The sequence below is a fragment of the Colletotrichum orchidophilum genome (genome assembly GCF_001831195.1).
Source record: "Colletotrichum orchidophilum strain IMI 309357 chromosome Unknown Scaffold_117.1, whole genome shotgun sequence".
NCBI classification, from domain to species: domain Eukaryota; kingdom Fungi; phylum Ascomycota; class Sordariomycetes; order Glomerellales; family Glomerellaceae; genus Colletotrichum; species Colletotrichum orchidophilum.
Window position 1 is genome coordinate 13,448 of NW_019173073.1, and position 15,887 is coordinate 29,334.

General features: G+C 51.7%; 4 protein-coding genes across 4 annotated transcripts; 2 read left to right on the forward strand and 2 right to left on the reverse strand.

The window, feature by feature from the left end:
• Positions 1-4,433: 4,433 nt before the first annotated feature.
• CORC01_11131 (uncharacterized protein) lies at positions 4,434-5,397 on the reverse strand (the record flags this gene model as incomplete). The annotated part of the gene is made up of 2 exons (XM_022622757.1): positions 4,434-4,603; positions 4,686-5,397. The coding sequence occupies 2 exons, from the start codon at positions 5,395-5,397 to the stop codon at positions 4,434-4,436; spliced, it is 882 nt and encodes a 293-aa protein (XP_022470699.1).
• A 963-nt stretch (positions 5,398-6,360) lies between these two features.
• On the forward strand, positions 6,361-8,863 carry CORC01_11132 (uncharacterized protein; the record flags this gene model as incomplete). The annotated part of the gene is made up of 6 exons (XM_022622758.1): positions 6,361-6,386; positions 6,460-7,108; positions 7,197-7,245; positions 7,299-7,749; positions 7,822-7,996; positions 8,075-8,863. The coding sequence occupies 6 exons, from the start codon at positions 6,361-6,363 to the stop codon at positions 8,861-8,863; spliced, it is 2,139 nt and encodes a 712-aa protein (XP_022470700.1).
• A 262-nt stretch (positions 8,864-9,125) lies between these two features.
• On the reverse strand, positions 9,126-13,450 carry CORC01_11133 (homogentisate 1,2-dioxygenase; the record flags this gene model as incomplete). Its single annotated transcript, XM_022622759.1, has 8 exons — positions 9,126-9,673; positions 9,831-9,849; positions 10,281-10,430; positions 10,489-11,079; positions 11,408-12,042; positions 12,090-12,275; positions 12,359-12,787; positions 13,348-13,450. The coding sequence occupies 8 exons, from the start codon at positions 13,448-13,450 to the stop codon at positions 9,126-9,128; spliced, it is 2,661 nt and encodes an 886-aa protein (XP_022470701.1).
• Positions 13,451-13,678: 228 nt separating this feature from the next.
• CORC01_11134 (cytochrome P450 1A2) lies at positions 13,679-15,253 on the forward strand (the record flags this gene model as incomplete). Its single annotated transcript, XM_022622760.1, has 1 exon — positions 13,679-15,253. One exon carries the CDS (start codon positions 13,679-13,681, stop codon positions 15,251-15,253), a length of 1,575 nt encoding a protein of 524 aa, XP_022470702.1.
• Between the last annotated feature and the right edge of the window lie 634 nt (positions 15,254-15,887).

Sequence of the window (15,887 nt, forward strand, 5' to 3'; positions counted from 1 at the left end):
GCGTGTTCGCAATACTCTGGGTGTCCATCATCGTGCGCGTGGGTCTCAAGACACTCAAAGTGGATCTCCGTGGATGCTTCAGGGAACATTATATTGGCAAAAGACTTGAATCAAAAACAGGTCTTCGTGAGCTGATCACCAGGCGAAGATTCTGCACCAGGATGGTGAAGATACATGTCAGAATGCTGGCACGTGGTCCTGCGTGTAACGCAGTAGCCAGCTGGAGCAAATGCAAAAACCTCGGTAACTCTTGACTGTATGTAGGTACCAAGTCGTGACCCTGTAGGTACCAAATCGTGACTTTGATGTTTCATGAACTCTTTTCCTTATCTCTTCTGAGGCAATATTTTACCCAGCTGAGACGGTGCGGTCTTTTCCAGACCGATGCTGTTGGCTGCGTCATGGGTAATTTCCAGTGCGCAAGGGACAAATGATGTGGCGTTCTGAGGTACGAGCTGGCGGAAGGACAACCCGTTGACGAGCCATCGAGTCCAAAATCAATGAGGACATCGCGCCTCCATCCGGGCTTAGAATTATGTCGCCTAAGATGCAGTCGAGCAAAGCACGTTTGAAATCGAAAATTCTCCCCTATCCTCTTCAGAAAAGAGGATGATCTGAAGAGCTGGCCCACTAATACCGGCTCAAAAGTCTAGTTACACCATTAAGCCACATGCCCCACCTCCTCTATTATCTACCCCTTTTTTAACATCACGCCGCTAGGCCTAGGAATTGTATTCCAAATGTTCAAGTGATGCTTTCAAAGGTTGATTTTATATAGAAAATTTTCTATTTAGACGATAGTTCAAAAAGCTGTGCTTCATTGAAATAAAAGGGGTATTGAGGGCATCTCGGGTTGTGGTGGTTTTGATAGTTTGTGGTGGGGTTACCCTTTATAGTGTAACCAGACTTTTGAGCCGGTATTATATGTGGGCAATGGTGGCAACCAGCACACCGACCACGTTGATTCACAAAGGGTACATATCGCGGGTCACAAAATACATGGTCCATTGCCCTCCTTGCTCGCATTCCCAGCAGCACGCTCAAAAATACCTCAAAATAGGCCTTAACGTTGTATAAAAAATTTACCTGAGCTATAAAGAAAAATCTGTAAAATTACCCTATTTAGCTTGAGGATAATTGGTTTTGTTTAGCTAGTATCGAGGAGGTAGTTTTGCTGAGGGCGCTTGTTAGAAAGGGGCCATGTGTCTTGTCACCCGCGTGGTAAGTAAAAGTCCCCGACTTGTACCTTGGTTGCCCGTAAGTTGCTGGGCTCTGGAGGTGCGCCTAGCCCGAATTAAGAGAAGAAATTTCAATCTTCCAAAACATCCACATGTCTGCTGCTTCTGTGCCACAAGGCGTTTGAGACCGGCACCAGGTTAAAGAGTGCCTCTCGACAGAATGCGGAGAACGTTCCGCGTTCATCAGCTCGGCCATGAAGACATCTTTCACAACAATGGCTACTCGACAGAGGCCGAGCTGGGTCTTCTCCCAAGGCCTCGGCAGTGGCGGATAATAATTTTATATCTTGAACTGCACCTGTGGCTGCAGCTATGCTTTTTTGAGCAATCTATTTCTGACCGGGTTGGCTTCTAAACCCTTTGAGAAATGTGGCATTGCTTTCCAGGATGACGCGGACTTACTTTGTCTCTTCGAACGCCGACGTAAGCAAGCCCGAATTCCTCATTCACACCCACCTACAAGCTAAATCATGTATATTATGACACTGAGGGATGTATTCGAGCAATAACGAAGTCCTCAGGTCATGGTTTCCGAGGACTAGATTGATAAATGCAATGAAAATGTGTCGAAGCAAAATTACCCAGTCTCTAGATTGTGAAGTCCAGGTACCGTGGTTTGGCCTTGAAGCAGAGTGTGTGATGAACATGTTGATCAAGTAGAGATGAATACATGTATCTTTGACCAGTAGCATATATAACGGAGTAGTTATTCTCTTCAGCAGGGAATTTCTGGGTCACAGTCATAAGCCTTGCGATGCAGTTCATCCTGGTGGTGTTCGTGAAAGACTACATGCGTGCTACCTCCTCTCTGTGAACTGAGGTCCAAGGGGGCCACCGATTGAAAGGATCCAACAGGGCTCATTTGAGTTTCCGTTGGATTTATTGACTGAGGTAATTACCCTATCCCTGTTTGGACGCTTCATGCGTGCAGAACGCACGGGGCCGCAGCAGCGGCGAGAAGACACACGGGGAAACACGCCAGGAGTACCAGAAGCAGGGTCCAGGCTGCATGGTGTAAAGGATGTGCCTCTAGTGATCAGCTACCGCTGCACTCTTTTCGCGTGCCTCTGCTGCTGATAGCTTGCGCAATTCTGCGAGTGTATGCCGGCCTGGACCTCGTTTACATTAGGTCAGTGGACGAGGAGAAGAAGGAAAGGGGGCTCATGATTGCGAATCCTAGCAGAGAGAGCAGGAGTCCAACATGCAAGAGACTGGATCAGAGTCAGCCAGGACTTTTGTCCGAGCCGGGTAAATGTATATGCAATGTTTCGGGGAGGGGTGTGAGAACAACCCTCATTCCTTCGGGTACATGGCGTAATCCACCGAGTCCTCCTGCCTATGCGAAGATCGAGTTCAACCGAGGATGAACGGGAAGAGCTCAGGGGATCATACATCAAATATTACGTTCAAAAGCTACATCGACTAAATAGTCCGGATAGCTATCTGATCATCACATAGTGACCCTGCATTCTTGACGATGAGCGCAATCTCTTTCAATATAATTGCCACATGGTGCCAAACTGCAGGGAAGACGTAATCGAAGTACGAATTTGCTCAAAACTATCAGGCTTACACGCGGGGTGAATTCAATGTAAACATTAAGCTATGTGGGGGTTGACGTGTGAGGTGGAAGGATCGGTTGCGATCGGTGCCGTCTTGCTTTCGATCTTCTGTCTTTTTTGTTTTGCCTTGCCACCATGAGCCACCACCTTCATTCGGATTCTGTTTGGGCTTCGATAATTGACGTGATCAATGATGTGTAGGAACGGAGCCTTCTGTATTTCCATCGTCTCACGTTCTTCTTTTCTATCAGTTGTGCAACCACCTCACCCTAGGAAGAAGGGCTTGCCGTAGAGGTATCTTTGCAACCCCCCTCCCCAATTAAAACTCATTATTAATGGTGCATAGGACTCTGAATTACCCTTGGCTACATCAGGGAGTTGCCCTGCCTGTACTGGTCCTTGCAGGCCCATGGCTACGGGATTCACCGGATACGTGTTGCACAGTCACCCCCCCACCCCCCCAGGATCCTACATGTAAGAACAGAGAAAATTTCTATAGGGTGAAGACATGTAGGGGCCTCTGAAATGATATCCATAGAAACAAAATTTTCCACGGGAATGCATGTTGGCCAACCGACAAGCTGCATGTACTAAACCATATTTGTCGCAGATGCCCGATAGATGAAGGAGTGAAGACGGCGTTCGAGTCGGACTGGGCGTCGTATCTATTGTTAATTTCGCCATCATTTGCTAGCAGGTATGAAATAACAGGCATATACTACAGCCCCCTGATACATTATTTGGCTAAGATTAACAGGTGGGAAATACCTGCGTTCCTCGGCCCTTGTAGTGTGTCTTCCCATCACTCTTGGCCTGCCACCCACCCTTTCCCTTCCGCTGTTTCGCGGCCTCTCCCTTGTTTTCACCTAAATCTCTCGCTTTCTTGCTATTTGAAGAGTGGAAAAGAGATAAATACGGAATGCCGGTAGTGTAGCAAAGGGGAAGCCAAGGCTGTTGCAGAGGTTCGCGGCGGGTTGCTGGCCGCAAAACGTGAAATGCGGGCATCGGGTATTTGCATCACCAACTTTAGCACCCACTATTTCTCGTTATCACTGGGGATCAATAGATCGGTAGCTTGGCAAGGTTCTGGAACGAACGGGTGCAGCATTGTTCCTCAGTGACTCATTTTAATCATAAGCAAACCTGATGCAAGGCTAGGTATTAGGGGCTAGAAGCCCATCCCCTGGGCCTGTGCTACAAATGGTGTCTCGTAGTTACGTGCCTTTTGTGTGAACATCAGGTTGGTCATATAGCCCAGTTTGTGCTTGTTGCCACTTTTGCCCAATTCGTGGGCAGAACTTTGTTACAATGGCCTCCGTGTTGTCAACTGAACGCAACATTCTCACTGACCCAAACCCGAGATTAGTGGGTTACTTCCCGGATAGCTAAAAAGCACTTTCAGGGTTGCAATTGAAGGCTCAAGTATATTGTAAATAACAATCTGGACGTGGGCATCTGTTCGGTGCGAGAACATGCTGCTTATATTCTTAAAGTACCTCTATGATGTCCTTGTCTTCCTCTTCTGAAATGGTGGAAGCAAGAAAAACTGTTCTGCGTAATCTATGTCCGGTCGCCGGAATCCACCAGTCGTGCAGTCCAAGCCAATCAAGCCACCCAAGCCAATCAAGCACTCTCAATCAGAGTATTTGTCCCCGTCTTCCATGGAGTCTGATCTTTCTTCCCTCTCGACCTCTAGGGACTCTTGAGTCGATCGAGGTATAGTTTCTCGGAGGTTCTTGTTGTGATTCGCTACCCATTCATCGTCAAGGGGCTGATGTCGAGCGTCGAGTCTATGCGGCACAACTTTGAAGGAAGCAAAAGTCAGCCATTCGCTTTGTGATTAGAAAATAGAGAGCAATGATAGAGCAATGATATATTTGCGTACCTTTCATGCCATACTTCCTGAGAATGGTCTTCGCATCTCCAGAACGGACCTTGCAACGTTTGAAGTGCGCTACTGCATCTCCACTGGCGATCGGGTCTCGGGAAAAGCTGCGGCTCTGGCAATTCTGCTTCGGACAGATCAAGATCCAGTGCGCCTTGATGCCATCAAGTTTATGAAAGAAGACAAAACTATCCGGGTGAACCCTTTTCAACGCGTTTGCGGTCAAAAATTTTGCTTTTCCCCCCTTCTTGCGCCGAATAGCATTGCGATGTGGAGTAGGCGGACTGTCCGGGAAAGGGAAGCCTAGAGATGGCGGAGACAGCCATGTAGGGGGTGTCAGAGCAGTGGGAGGGCCCATGGCAGCGAGGTCTGGTGGCATCGTGAAGGGCGCTGGCCTTCTTCTTGCGTGTTCGAAGGCAGAGAAAGATATTCCGGCGATATTGTCGTAATAGAAATTGTTGATTTCGCAGGGAAAGTCTGCCATGATTTGGTCGGAAATCCCAGGTCTCTCCTCAGATGCATGTCTGAGAGGAAGACCCGAGAGCATATTTCGCTGACAGTGACCCCTGAACTCCTGATACTTTTCTAGAACGCGTTTGATTTCCGTCGTGATCTCCCTGTGGAGATGATCTTCAAGTTTTCTAATGTATAGACTAACCTCCATTGCTGATTCTTCAGAGATGCTGCTTGTCGGAATCCCTGCGAAGCTCATCTTGCATCAGATTGCCGTGAGAACAAAGATTCCCTTCGTGACATCTAGTCGGTGGTACGTGTCGGCAGTTGTTTGCTCCTGAGTCCGGATATCGAAGCTGTGTACAAGCGGAAACTTAATGCGAGGAGGAGGCGGAAAGGGGGTCTCTTATCAACTCCAGGCAAGAGTCGCACATCGGTCATTCTACCAAAGACTGCAACCTTCAATGAAAGTTTCTTGTTCCTTAGACTGCCATTCCAAATTAAGGTATCCACCTGTAGGCATACCAGTGACACCTACGTCGAGTAATAACATGCCTGTGCCTCTGTTCTCACCGCCCGACACCTTCATCCGACCCAAGGTTCCGGTGGCTACACCCTAGTAGTGATAGCAGCAAGCAAGAAAACCCCCACTCCGTACCAATTTGGACCTCGCTTGCACATATTGGCCCGCCGCTGCTCTTCAAAGCGGTAGGTGCATGCCGAAAGAAGGGATGGAATCGTGCCGTTGGTCTTTTCCCTTAGTTCACGGCTGTCTTTTCATAACGAGACACCTGGTAAATTGATACCTACACCAAGCCTACCCTAGCTCTCGGTTGTATCAATTTCACGTTTCTATTGTCAGAGGGCATGCGTTTGAAGCTAACTACAATTCCATGTAGACCTCCCCTGTATATGATGACCAGCTAATTTTCTTTACGGGCAAGGTCTTCTCCTCGAATCCTCGAAATAGGGAAAATTCCCGCGCACCAAGTCAGTCTGTGGCGTTTCCCTGTGCTTGGACGGTAGAAACCCCGCTTCTGGTATCTTTGAAGTACATTCGGTGCACTAGACGAATCGATGGCTATGGTCTAATATTGGGGGAAAGAAAGAATAAATACACATGTTCTTCCCTCCCCCATCCCTATACTTTCATATGGCAGCAGAACGTATGTCCCGCCCTTTCTCTTGCTCGCATCTATCGACATTTCCCCAAAATTGCACGATGCTCAAGCCTATACGACAGGCTGTGTGAGTCTTCGATTCCATCCAAAACTTCCAGATTGATTGATCATCATGTGCTAACTCTAACATACTTATCCAGGATTTTAGGATTAGACTGGGGAAGCAGCTCGATCCGTGCGAGTATTCTAACCCGCGACACACGGCACCCAGAGAATGTCTATAACGAAGATTCAATACCTGCCCACGACGAACATTATCAGAAAGGCGCGTTCAACGCAGCATTATATCTGGATGGCATTGGCAAGGTCTACACAGGCGAAGCCATCGACGAGGATCGTGAACCAGTGCCGTCAAAGCCCTTCTTCTCCCAATCCCCACAGACTGGGATTAATGCAATTGATGCATTGTTGAATGGCTTGCGAGCGGATGCAACGTGGGCACTTGTTCATGAGGGTATGGAAGAGATTGCCAAGACAGTCTTTAAGAGCATTGGAGGTTTCTGTAACGGCAACAACGAGCTTGACGAACTCTACTGTATCGACGAAATAGGGCTGTCGTACCCTGCTCACTGGAGGCTAGGAGAACGAACAAAGTACGAGGAGCTCTTGAGAAAGGTTATACCCAAAGAGTCAGCCTGGGTCAAGCCAGATGTCGACATCAGCTTTCATGTTGAAAGCCTGGCATCGGCACACAGATTATTCTCCTCTCCACGGCTGATCGGCAAGATCATGCCTCCGTCAAAGACTCCAGTGCTTGTTGTCTTTCTAGACTTCGGTGGCTACACCATGGTAAGTAATCTCTTACACAGCCAACTTTCTGGGAGGAGTATCCAAAATGAATGACTATTTGTAGAATGGATGCATGTTCAATGTACAGAAAAGTAACGCTAACGACCTGAGCTACCACAGAGTGGGGGAAACCTTTTGTAAGTCCCGATACTCTGCTTTTGCCACGGAAGATCTGACAAATGTTATGAAGCGGCCTTTGGCGGTACTCAACTGTGGGAGCAGCAGGTTGGCATTTTCTGCCGAAAGTACGTCGAGGCGGAGACTAACAGGCCAAAACTATCGCCCCGACAACGAGCAGAATGTCTCGAGATGTTCCATCGCGAGATCAAGAAGTTTGAAACAAGTGAAATTGAGCCAATGCACCTAACTTACCGAATCCCTCTCAAGGAGGGGCACCTATCATACAGCGTGTGTCTACCCAAACACAGCGCCGAGAACTGTTTCTGGAATGCTTTGGCAGGGCCGATAAAACTCGCCGAGAAGAAGATCGCCGAAGCAGTGACTCTGAGCTCCCGTGTCAAAGTCGTCCTGTCTGGGGGCAGCGGCAAAAATACTGTTGTTCAAGCACGGCTGAGATCGGCTTGCGAGAGACTTGGGGTATCGCATCCGTACTGCATGAACCAAAAGCTCGCGAAGGAGGAGTAAGTAACCCCCGCTCGCTCTCATGACTACTAACTACTTTAATGACACCAAATTCTAACATTCACTGGCAGTTCATGGAATATCTCCCGAGGGGCAGCAATTGCAACGGCGAATACAATATCTGTACATGAGTCGATGGCGAACGGCGCGGCGTTTGGTTTCCAACGGGGAGGTTATGCCACTCTCAACAGCCCGGAGGGACTTAGAAGCTCATGGGAAGAAGAAATAGAAGTTTCGTTGGACTTGGTAAGTGTTTCTCGGTGCATCCTTTGTTGCTTTACGTCTCATTGTCCGATGTACTGACGAAACCTCGTGCAATCACAGAATGGGTCACGTTCCTGGAAAAGGTGGTGCGGCGATACAACGAGAATCAAGATCATTTGCGATCCCTTTCTTCAACTGCCCGACAGAAAAACACATCTCCGTTTCTCGTCGTGTTGCGATGTCGTGGAACTTCCTCAGCCTTCCAAAGGGTACTGGGAGTTCGAGCTTCGCTTTGCAGGCGATGGCGATGACCTACGTCTTGTCGTGGAACGAGGTTACATGGGGCACACCGGAAGAAAGATCTTCCGCCACATGCCAACGTTGGAGTTGCCACTCTACTACGACCCGTCTTCCTGCTGCTGTCTGATCAAAACAGATGTAGACGATGAAGGCTATGGTCTCTTGGTCACAGAAACAGGGGAGATCGTGGCTTGCCCAAGAGAGCCAACACGAAATCATCTGGAGCGAGGAGGCCGACCACGTCTTGGGGAGAGTGGGAACATTCGAAAGCGCAAGCGAATGGCACCAGCTAGGCGCGGTGGAGTCGGTGGCAGGCAGGGAAAGGCTGGCGTCAAACCAACAGGTCATCTTCCGGAACTCAAGCCACCCAATTACTTGCCAAAATCTACAAGGGCCCCGGTGATTTCTCAGTTCAACGGGTCCACCGATGGGCTTCCCTCTGCTCATCTGGTCAGGGAAACGAGAAGCATGGAAAGCAGTAGGCGTGAAAATTCTGTCATCCCGGTGGTGTCTGACACGGTGGTTGGTAGGCAGGCTTTATCTCCAGAATGTGGTGTGACGAATCATTCTTTCTGGGAACAGGCAACTGTTGCGGAATCGGGGCCCTGAGGGCGAAGTTTGGGTGCAAATAGAGGGACCGAACCTACCTGCTCTCCCGTCATTACTTTCTATACCTTTTTCACTCGCAAGAATAGATTCTCGGCTTCACAGAAGCCACTCAACATGATAACAACGTCCCGGAAGAACTTCATCAAGTGACCCGTTTACTTGGCGCACATGCAGTGATGAGAAAGAGTTTCTCCTCATATTCTGTGTGAAGATAAACTGAGTTCGGAAAGTGAGAAGAAGAACCTAGCAGCATAAGTCAACCTCACACGTTGTGGGCCATCCTGGGACTACTTAGTAGACTGTAGTTAGAGTCACCATTTAAGAATGTGGCAACTTCGGCATCGGAAAGGCCATCGAAGAACGACTCTATCTGAGGCATGTAATACTTCCCGGATCGCCACTCAGCCAGATTCCCATCGCCTTTTCCAAGTCCTTCGGTAGATAAAACATTTCTTGTTGGATTCTCGGCCGCCAGGATGGGCCCTTGGTCACGTAAAGTCAACACGGGCGCCTCCCCAGGATTATTCGTCGCGAAGGGAGACGCAAACACAGACAGGGGGCTCGCAAACAGCTGCAACCCTTGCTGCCATCTCGTGCTCGTCGACCACGCCTGATGCAGCTTGCTCAGGATCCTCAAAGAGGCCAACGCCATTTCCTCGGCCTCTGAAGGGGAGACGTGCGGAAACAGATAGGGATGCCGCCAGAGGTACGAGGATATCGAGCCATGAATGTAGACACAGAAGACAAGGATGGCGGGGAAGCCCTTGTCGCGAGTTCGTATGCTGAAGAACGCCTCAACTTGCTCGTATACTAACAACGTTGCCGAATAGTTCGTTAGACTCCTTGCTCCAAAAATCCTCTGGGACAGCCTGCTATTGTGTGTAAATATTTTCCTCTGCGCCTGCTGTGGTGGGCGAAAGCGCGGAGATTACGTGGCTGATGTACGCCCTCCTTAGAAGGATGTTACTGAGGCTATTGTATTCGCACTGTACGTAGAAGTAGACACTTTCAGACAGCCGACGTAGGCGCCCTTTACCCTTACGGGTGGAACCGGCGTTAAACAAACAAACAAACGAACGAACAAACAAAAAAATGTTAGTGAGGCGCAGTACCATGACCACAGAAAGGTACGCAAGGTGTAGGCACTCTTCCCCTCTATCCTCTCAGGTTCCAGACACTCCATCCGTCCCTCGGTGGCATGTCCACCTCCCACACGTGGAGCGCTTTTGTTAGCGCAGTGTATCGGCTCTCTGTCCTCCAAGTATAGTCTACAGAAAACCCATCGGCTGGGTGCCCTGCCTGACGAGCGACCTGCCTCCATAAGTTCAGCGCCTGAACGAGTGTCGCAAAGAGGCATCTATTCGGACCACCAACCAAACGGCCAAAAGCAAACAGCAGTAGGTTCCGCTTGCCCCACCTGGTCGACCTGGATAGTTGGCGGCAGGGCATACGTCTCCTCAAGGTACAGCCTCAGCAGCGTTGCCACGCGCACCGCAACGCCCATGTCCATTGAGCTCCTCTCCTTGTCCCCATTGCTCCACTCCGCGATGGCGAGCAGGAAGAAGGCCTACGTGTTACCTAGTGACGGCCGTTACGTCTCTACTGGCACCATGCCTTTCGCCTACTCTAGGCAGTGATTTGTGGCTTTGATGGCGGTACCGTATCGACGGATCAATACAGGCGTTAAGCGGGAGGATATCGAGAGAATCCTCCATACAGCGCTGGAGAAATCGCCTCGTTGCGAGTGGGTCACGCGCTAGGTTCTCTTGAAACATGGCCTTTGGAATAAACCCCAGCTGGAAGTAGGATGTCACGAAGGTTCTGCAGCCTTCGGCTATTTCTTCATTTAGAGGCAATGATGTCGAAGGCTTGATGTCTGGTGTAGGTTGGAGCTGACGTGCGGGAGTATGATGTGGTGACATGGCAGTTTTTCCGGGAGAGGGCTCTCGCGTCCGCGGTCTCGAACCTCCCGCCGCCTTTTCCGCGTCTTGCTCTGCACTTATACCCATCTCAACACTCTCCTGCATGAGGGAAGAGCCGCACACTGTGGAGAGTCCATCAGGGCTGCCATGAGCGTCCGTATTGTCGGGTATGTACGACGGCGGTGCTCGAGTGCGTCGGCGGAACTGGCGGTCGACGGCCCCCTCCCCACGTCGGGGGACCGCGTAAGATCTCGCAGCTTCAGCGCCGGCATAGCGGCATGCCTCGCACGGTGGCTGCGAGTTTTGCTTTACGCACTTTAATCGGAGCTGCCTGCATCGCCGACAGGCGGCCCCGCTACGGCGTTATATGGGTCGCTGAGTAAGGTATGGTCTTCATCCGGGGCGTGTTCCCGAGCGGAAGCGCCGCTCGACATGGCCGTAGGAAGCTCAATCTTTATGGTAATTATCACAAAGCGAGGTATCGAGCGGAAGGCATGTATCATAGTGAGCGGCTTGATTTAGCTAACTGAAAGCCTTAAGCGGGATCACGGACTAATATGCCGTACAGAGCGAGCCCACGGGGCGGTAGTTCCGTGGTGAGCGGTGTCCGTTGGCAACAAACCAGGCGGCGCCACATGTGGCGCTGCAACAGTGATCGATGAAGAAAGCCAATGGGCGACGCGGTATAAGGAACATGAAAGCCAGCAGTATCCTCGCGTATCCTACCGGGCTTCAGCTCTCTCGTCGTAGCATCCAACCAAGTCTCATACGTCCCCCCGTGAAGCATGTAGCTCGCCTCGTAGCTCAACCCCCCCGGCTCCAAAACCTGACTGCTCCCGCTGTACTTGCCATATAAACGGCCCATCATCTCCGTTGACATATTGCGGTGATAGTACGGCAGCCTAAACGTGTCCCACGTCGGGATCCACTTGGGCGTGAAGACCAAAAACTCCGTCAGCGAGACGCCGGGCATCTTGGATTGCGCCGTGAGTACGCAATAGACCGTCGGGTCGGCCTGGTCGCCGTTCACGTTCGCGACGTTGATAAACTTCTCCGTTGCGTATTTACACGGGACGAGGTTACGCCTCCACGCGGCGACGTCAAAGGGCGTGTGGTCCTGCCGGGAAGCGTGGGGTAAGCCCGCCATCTTATACAAAATCTCCCTTTTTGACGAAACCACGTCGATCGAGGCGACGGGGCTTTGGAAATCTTGCGGTAACGCCATGCCTTTGGAGCCGATGGGAACAGGTCCGGCAACTTTAAGTGGCTGCCAAAGATCTCCTGGATGTATCCTCGGCTGGGACCGTCGGGGAAGGCGATGCGGAAACGCAGGCCGGCCTGGATGACCGCTAGCTCCCCCGGCCGGACCATGAGCCAGCCCAGGTCGGTTTGTATGTCGATTCTGCCTTGTTGTGGGAGTATCATGAAGTCTCCATCGTTATTGCAAAAGTCTCGATTCGTCATGGGCTTGTTGGCGGTGTAGACGTGTACTGCGATACCATCCCTCGAGGTCGGGTCTCCCTGGCCGCCAATTGTGCGTATGCCCTGCACGAATTGTGCATATGCCCTGCACGAATTGTGCGTATGCCCTGCACGAGATCTAGGCTTTGCGACTCAGTGTCACCGCCTTCGTCGGTCAGCGGGAACAGATCCCACGCTTGTCGTGCCGCAACGTACTTGACTCGCTTGTTCAACGGCGAGAAGCAGGCTTGCGGCCAGGGATTCAGGTCCGGTGCATGCACGACGTCCCGGTGAGCCACCGAAGGCCAAATGCGGTACATACATACATGCTGCAGCGTAGCCCTCGGGCTTAAAAAGGAGGAGCCGTTGAGCTGTGCCAAGTACAGGTCGAATCTGCATTTCTGAGGGGCGTTTAAGCCGAGCGGCAACGTCCCGGGAACCGTCTCCGACGAGAATCGATTTCCGAACCCCGCTTGGTATCGGTGGGGGTCCGAGTCAGTCGGCTCCGTGCAGTAGGCGGCCGCTGCTGTGGCGCCGATCACTGTGGCCAGTCTGTCTCTGGGCGTGTGTGAGGGGTACACAGAAGAAGCACACGCGGCTCCGTGTGACTCGGTGATGCAATTTACCGTCTGCACGTCACTGACTAGGCGTTTTTACTAGTGACTAATATCCGACCTAGGCGAGAGAGCAGAAAACGCAGGACGGCACGAGAAAAGAGAACGCGGAAAGAAACATTGCAGAAGGCGAACTAGAAATGTGTTTTGGGACATCCAAAGTAAATTCTGAGAAACAGTCGATGACAGAAGCTTCCAAACAGACTCAAAGCCCAAAATCATACGGGGAACGTGGAAATATCCCATGAGCCGCGGGTCGTGCTGCTACAGCTACAGCAGGATCGTGTAAGACGACAATATTTTGGCCGTTTCCGGCAGTCTCAGGACATGCAGCTTATCGCCGGCTGCGGATGCATTGGGTCCCTTTGCCGGTTACCGGGATCCGGCAAACGGTAAACGGTATACCGGTGGGGGCGGAAATTTCGGCAGGTTTTCTTTGTTGGTGGCTGCAATTTCTCCTCGTCCCAAGTTTTTCACATGCACTAACCCGAGTCAGATAGCTTAGTCTGAGTGTCCTGCTCCTCGCTGATAAACCACAGGCAGAATCTCCTCATTATTACGTGCTTGAAGCCCCTGCCCCCGTCAACCATGACGATCTTTTCAAAGTTTCGGCATGCAGCTACCGCGAGAAGGCTGGATTGCCCTCACATTGTCTCATAGTGGTGAAGCCTTCATATAAGAACCTCGAGGTATCCCCATCACCAATCCCTAGCCCTAGCCTCCAATTTCGGTGGTTCTCGTGAGACCATTCCCGAGGGCAGCTCAGCTCGACCTCGCTGACACGCTCGTTACCTTTTCCATCGGATCAGACCCCATCAATGGCGCTCCTCCAGAAGTTATCCGTGCACAGCACACGCCTCGCCGCGATCCTCGTCGTCGTCGTCGCTGCCGGCTTCGTCATCCATGCTCTAAGGACCCGGCGCAACCCTGGCGTACGGCGGGGCCTCCCGCTCCCACCGGGGCCCCGCGGCGAACCCATTCTGGGCCACCTTCGCGTTATCCCGACCGATAACCCGGAATACGCCTACGCAGCCTGGTCGAAAGAACACCGCTCCGACGTGCTGTATTTCAACGTCCTAGGCCAGCATGTCGTCGTCCTCAACTCGGTACGCGCCGCCGTCGACTTGCTCGACAGGCGCGGCGCAAACTACTGCGACCGCCCACGCTTTGTGTTATTCGAGGAGATGGGGTGGCGCAAGACGTTGACCTTTTTGCGATGGGGGCCCGAGTTCCGCATGCATCGCAGAATCCTGCAAAAGACCTTCTCCAAGACGAGTATCCAGGTGTACCGAGAACTGCAGGAGAGGGAGGCCTTGGTCCTGATGAAGGGCATCGTTAGAGACCCCAGAACCTGGGAGACGTCGTTGCGGAGGTTCGCGACGGCGATTGTGATGAGCATAGGATTCGGGGTCGATGTCGAGAGCGATACCGATCCGTACATCCAGATGGCCGCAGACGCTTCCTATGCCCTTGGCCACGGCGGGGCACCGGCCGGCACCCTTGTTGACTTTTTCCCCTTTGTGAGGTATCTTCCCGAGTGGCTGGTCCGGGACCGCTCCCTCAGATTCGCGAGGGAGTGGAGCTGGGCCATTCGACAGATACACGACGCGCCCTACGCGGCCGTCACGGCCAACCAGACCCAGGAGCACAGCCTCGTCCAGATCTTGCTCGACCAAAGAAAAGAGCAGATGAAGACGGGAGGAACCCCGGAGCTGTCGGTAGACGACATCAAGGGCGCTGCAGGGGCAGTCTACGCCGCGGGGCAGGATACGACGTGGTCCACCCTGGTCGCATTCGTCCTCAACATGGTTCTCCACCCCGAGGTACAGGACAAGGCCCAGAGGATACTGGACGAGGTCGTCGGGGACTCCAGGTTACCCACTTTTGAGGATCGGCCGAGGCTGCCTTACATCGACTACATCGTTCAAGAGACCCTCCGTTGGTGCCCCGTGTCCCCCATCGGCGTGCCGCATCGTTCGCTGGAGGACGATGTGTACGACGGCATGTTTATACCAAAGGGCTCCTTTGTGTACGCCAACGCCCGCGCAATGACGCACGACGAGCGGACGTACTCCAACCCCGAAGCCTTCGACCCGGACAGGTACGTCCCGGTCGAGCAAGGCGGTCGCGGCGAGCCGTTCCCCGTCGGACAGTTCGGCTTTGGTAGGAGGGTGTGCGTAGGACAGCACCTCGCTGAAGCAAGCGTCTGGATTGTGGTCGCTTCGATGCTGGCGACGGTCAAAGTGGACAGAGCTGTAGGGCCGAAAGGAGAAGAGATTATACCCCACGTGGAGTTGACGAATGGACTTACAAGTCACCCGAAGCGCTTTCCGTGCCGCATTAGCCCAAGGAACTCACATAGCGCAGAGATTGTTGTTTCTGCGTCCAGATAGATCTGCCCGACTTTAGCTTTCTTGGACGGAGCGAACTATACCATAATTCACAAGCCTGGCCAGATTTCAGTGCCGTATACGTGTCTTTATCGATGTTTTCGGCCCATAAGTGGACAGTCACATGATTAAATTGCTCTAATCACGCATTTGGCTTTGGCCATAACTGTGGATTGTCTTCCTCATTGACCGTATACCTCCCGTCTTCAACAACATGTTATGTACATATATAAAATAGTCACACACCTACCAGGCTCGAATGCTAGCCCTCTCGAGCGATTTACGACACGGCAAAGCGCGTCTATCGATGTTGCGCCAAGTCGCACTGACATTGTAGGGCGAAGGTTCCAGAAATATCAGAAACATTTATGCTCTCATAGGTCGAAAACTTCAGTCCATCATATCTATCTAGACCATGCCCCCGCTAGTTGGCTGCCAGCTTTCATCGTAAGTAGTTGATCGATGGTGTATGTAGTTGGTAGTTTCATCTCCAACGCCGCACCCCCAAGCACTGTATCCAGGGATGACCTCGAGTAAAATTGGTTCAACCAGGCCTAGTAGCTAGCCACAAGATAAATAAGGTCAGAGCGTTTGAGGCAAAGTAGGTTGCATCGTGGCCCGTTGAACTCTTCTGCGC